General features: G+C 45.0%; 1 protein-coding gene across 1 annotated transcript in view; it reads left to right on the forward strand.

Moving 5' to 3' along the window:
• IMPAD1 (inositol monophosphatase domain containing 1) overlaps positions 1-4841 on the forward strand; it is a 25173-nt gene that overhangs the window by 819 nt on the left and 19513 nt on the right. The window contains exon 2 of the mRNA XM_009289361.2: positions 7-102. Within this exon, the coding sequence (XP_009287636.1) occupies positions 7-102 (96 nt within the window). The remainder of the gene's footprint in view (positions 1-6; positions 103-4841) is intronic.

Consider the following 4841-nt stretch of genomic DNA (forward strand, 5'->3'; position numbering starts at 1 on the left):
GGGAAGACGCGGGAGGGGGCCGAGGAGCAGCTGACGAGCGGCGACCTCCTCTCCAACCGCAGGATGTTCTACCTGCTGAAGGGCGCCTTCCCCGCCGTCCAGGTGGGTGCCGGGCTCCCTCCCGTGAGGCGGGGACGGGGGCGGGCGGGCTGCTGCGGGCCCGGGCGCCCCCCCGCCGGGCTCCCGCGCCGCAAGGGCTCGGCCGTTTGCGGGGAGACACGTGTCAGCGCTCCGTTTTGTAACCGCCGACGGGAAATACTGCCCTTACTTTGCATTTTTGCTTCTCCTCTTGCCGATTTTGTGGCAGTGCCACCTCGTACTTGTTGCCGTGGGCGTTGGGTTGCAAGGGAAGGAGTTGGATCATGTATGAGCGAAGCCATGCAAGGTGGAAGTATATGTTTGAAATGGTAGGGACGTGAGGGGGGGGAAACGCCGAGTCTGAACACTGTGAATTATGCTGCCTCTGGTTAAGGATAAAGGTAACTTCATAGTGCCGATTCTGCATGTGTTTATGATGCTGCGATTAGCAATGCTGTTGTTTTCTTAAGTTGTCCTTCCTGCCAGTTGTCCTTCCTGCCTTAAGTTTTAGGGAGAGCCAGGAGTGAGGAGAAGGGGTTGAGGATTTGAGGTCTAGGAACGTAGCGTTACAACATCTGAGTTTTTTAGCTCTTGTGACTTTGGGACAGCAGATAAGCTAACAGCTGTGTCACGTTACAGCTCACTGCCTACGTGGGCAAAATGAGGTGTACACCTTCCTCCAATGAGGTGTACACCTCCCTTTGTACACTTGCCTCCAAAATCTGCGTCTAACACTTGAGGTTGCACCCAAAACCAGAGCCACACTTTGAGGCTTTTTGGTTGTTGTCAGCTTTGTTTCCACTTTCGCTTTAGTAAATGGGAACTTCTGTTCAGTCTCTTGATGTTAAATTCCTTAGCTTTTTACAGTCATTTGAAACGGGTAGAAAACCCTAAGTTTGGATTTCAGAGTTGATGATTGCATGCTTTTCCTGGACAGATTGAGAGAAAAAGTAGTGTAGTTAAGTTTATTTTTTGGTTGTTTAGGTACTACTCAATGAGTTTTCAGTGGCTGTTCTGGAAGTTCCTCAGGGTGGTGTGTGGGGTTTTTTTGTGGTTTTTTTTTTTTTAAAGTGTTTTAGAGAACCCATTGAATACGAAATCTAAAGGAAACACCAAATTCTTCAATGTCAGAAATAAACTTGATATGTGATTAATCTTTCTCTACAGAAAGATTATGAAGGTTATGTTCTGAAGATTGCTGGATTGTCTGTCAATGGCAAGCCACCTTCTCAGGCCCTACGTTAAAGGAAGAAGTAGTATTGTCCGCTCTTCTCTTTTGCTATTCAGTGTCCTCACGGAGCTTGGCATTACAGCATACCTGTATCACTGCCCGAAACCTGTATGCTTTCTCCCCTTCCACAGATGGAAGGCCTTCATTAGTTTAGACCTAAGAGTTGTCCGTGCTTCTAGAGAAGGCTGGGGGTTCGGTTTGGGCTTGAAGAGCTCAGTGAACTGTATTGCCTGTTCCGTGTCTGTGGTCACATGTGTAAACTCTGGTCTGGTGCCTGGGATGCCTAGCAGTGACAGTCTGACTTGTAGGTCTTCCTCTCAGAGGGTGTTAACTTTGAACATCTACTTTTAAAAAAAACTTCGGTACTCCTTTTTATTTTCCTTACAGTTGACTTGTGCTGCTAGTCTTTAAAAATAAATGGTACTTTCTAAAGTGCAGATGTGTTCTCAAACACAATATGAAGACAAAAATGTGTGTATACATCTGTGGACTGGAAAAAAAATCAGACATATGTCTTTCTCCTCTCTTCTCCTGTCTTTCTCCTCCTCCCCCCCCCTTAGATTGACTGAGCTTGAGCATTGAGGATGACTAGGGAGAGTTTGTTTGACAAATCTTTCAGCTGATCCAGAGTTATTCAATCTGACAGATCAGCTCTGGGATATTTAGTATTCTGAGTACATGATCTGGATAATAACAGCTTATCTCATGCGGCGTTTAAAAAAATATCCACTAAGTTGTATATACTGATAAGACATGCTGTCTCTTGAAGTCTATACTATGATGAAGATGTATTCATACACATTTGTCCAAACCAAAATAAAAACTTTTTTTTACTATATACATGTGACACTATACGCTTCTCAGGTGTGAAGTCAAGGTCTCATCTCAGTCTGCAAATCCTTCATATGTGCCTTCAGCACAACACATCTAAAACTGCTACTGTTTCATAGAACAGACCTGCTGCAGTTTTAGTGGGAATATGAGGATTGTAGAGGATATCCTGAGACACCTTTCATGGGAGGCAGTATAAGGCTGCATCTTGTAAGAAGCATCACACTTCATGCCTCTAGCCTTATCCCCATGTACAGAGGGATGCTGCAGAATAAAAAACATTGCTGAAGTCAAATAAAACCCCTCTTCTCTTCTCACTAGAGAAGATGCTGCTAACAAAAGCCGTCAAACAAAACCTGAAAGAATTCCAAGAGTAAACTTATGCAAAATGCTGATTTACTCACATTGTTGAGTCCTTGAGCCTAACAGGGGTACCTCAACATTTAAATTGGTGCCAAATGCTGCAGCCAGGAAAAAAAACAAACCAGCATAAAAACTGGGTGCCAAAATGTGCCTATAATGCAAAGGAAATGATCCATTAATTATCCTCTAAGAACAGCTATGGCTGTCCAACGTTTAAATATAACCAGGGGGAGAAGTCATTTGACTGAAATAAACTTAAGTCAGTGAGCAGCCTTGGATTCCCTGTGTTGTGCTGCTGGACATAATGAGGGAAAGCATGCAAACAGTCTGTCTGAAGCAGATCTTCTCTTAAGGTGTGATTATTAAGAGAAGGTGGAAGAGTTAGGCTTCTCGCTTGTGGAAGCTGAAATAAATCTGGAAAGAGTCTTACAATCCTGGCAGTTGTGATTTATAAAAAAGCTTTCAAAATCTGAAGGAAGGAAGGGGGGACGGGACGGGACTATAGAAAATGTTTTGCCTTTGTCTTTTCATTTAAGTAAAGATATTGTCTCTGCGGAGGAAGAGGAACTCCACTGCTTACATCACCTGCTCTGTTTGACATAAATAGATGCATGTGCATCAGTTCAAGACTTCTCACAGCTAGGTTAGGTAAGACCGAAGAGGAGCAGATCAATTCTGTTTTATCATTGTGTAGCAGATTGAATGGTGTTGAGTATTGTTATTACATCCCTCAGAAATAGGCATGAGAAAGATAGGAAAGGACGGGGGCAAGTCAGTTATTTCTAACTCGGGTATTACCCAGTGTTGTCTGATCACACTCAACATCCAGCAATGAGTATTTGCACGCATCTGTGAAGTATGTTTGTGCAGTTGATTTTAAAATACATTTCATGCTAAAATATATGCAGTGGTTTCTCTTGATAAAGTCCTCAAGCCTGTGACTGCAGTTGAGGTGTTTACTGCTCCTGCACTACCAGTGTGTTGTCCTCGCCTGTTGGTCATGCTGAGAACAAGTTAAAGCTCTGATCCAGGTATAATCATCCCCTCTGCCCCTTTTCATTTTTTTATTTATCTTTTCTGGGTTACTTCATTGCTTTCCTGGTTGGTTCTCCATGCAGCCCCATTTATTCCTTTTGCTAGCACAGTGGTGGTGTGATAAAGAAGGACTGGGATGGGAATCAGGTGAGGGGATTAAGGAGATGCTCGAGCCAGCCCCGCTGCTGGGGGGAGGGGGACTGGGGAAGCAGTGTTTCCAAATCCAGTTAGAGACTGGCCAGAAACAGTGGTACGTTCTGCCCAGAAGAGCTCCTCTGTTTGAAGAGATGATCTCATGATACCAGGGATTCAGCAGCATTACCTGGTAAAAGAGCTTCTCTCTCAGTACCACACATCGGGGTCTTCCATTTTTCTAATGCCGCTTGTCCAGGGGTCAGTGTCAGGAGCTTGATACTGAATGTATCCAAGGTAAAAATGTAAAATAAAGATGACTTAGGAATACCCTGGTTCACTTCACATTATGGCCCTACCAACAGCCTGCATCAGCGCATCTGAAGGAGCAGACCTACTTGCTCACAAAGGCAGGAGTGATTGACAGAGGAAGATGTGTTCCTTAAACTAACACTGTGGCCAAAGTCATTCTGTCCTCCGACTACGAAAAAGCCAATTTTAAAGTGACCCACACAATTCTGTTATTTTGCTTCTGCACTATATAACTATATTATTAGCCTACTGAGGGTGGAAGCAAGGACAGGAAGCCTGGGAGGAATACAGAGAAATTGTCTGAGCAGCCAGGGATCAGGTTAGGAAAGCTGAAGCCCTGACAGAATTAAATCTGGACAGGGACATCAAGGGCAACAAGAAAAGATTCTGTAGGTACGTCGGGGATAAAAGCAAGACTAGGGAAAATGTGGGCCCTCTCCAGAATGAAATGGGAAACCTGGTTACCCAGGATACAGAGAAGGCAGAGGTACTCAATGACTTTTTTTGCCTCGGTCTTCACCAGCAAGTGCTCGAGCCTCACTGCCCAAGCTGCAGAAGGCAAAGGTGGGGACTGGGAGAATGAAGAGCTGCCCACTGTGGGAGAACATCAGGTTCGAGACCATCTAAGGCACCTGAAGGTGCACAAGTCCATGGGACCCAATGAGATCCATCCACGGGTCCTGAAGGAACTGGCGGATGAAGTTGCTAAGCCACTATGCATCGTATTTGAGAAGTCGTGGCAGTCCGGTGAAGTTCCCACTGACTGGAAAAGGGGAAACATAACCCCCATTTTTAAAAAGGGAAAAAAGGAAGACCCGGGGAACTACAGGCCAGTCAGTCTCACCTCTGTGCCTGGGAA

Source organism: Aptenodytes forsteri, unplaced genomic scaffold (assembly GCF_000699145.1).
Source record: "Aptenodytes forsteri isolate BGI_AS27 unplaced genomic scaffold, ASM69914v1 Scaffold139, whole genome shotgun sequence".
Taxonomy (NCBI): Eukaryota; Metazoa; Chordata; class Aves; order Sphenisciformes; family Spheniscidae; genus Aptenodytes; species Aptenodytes forsteri.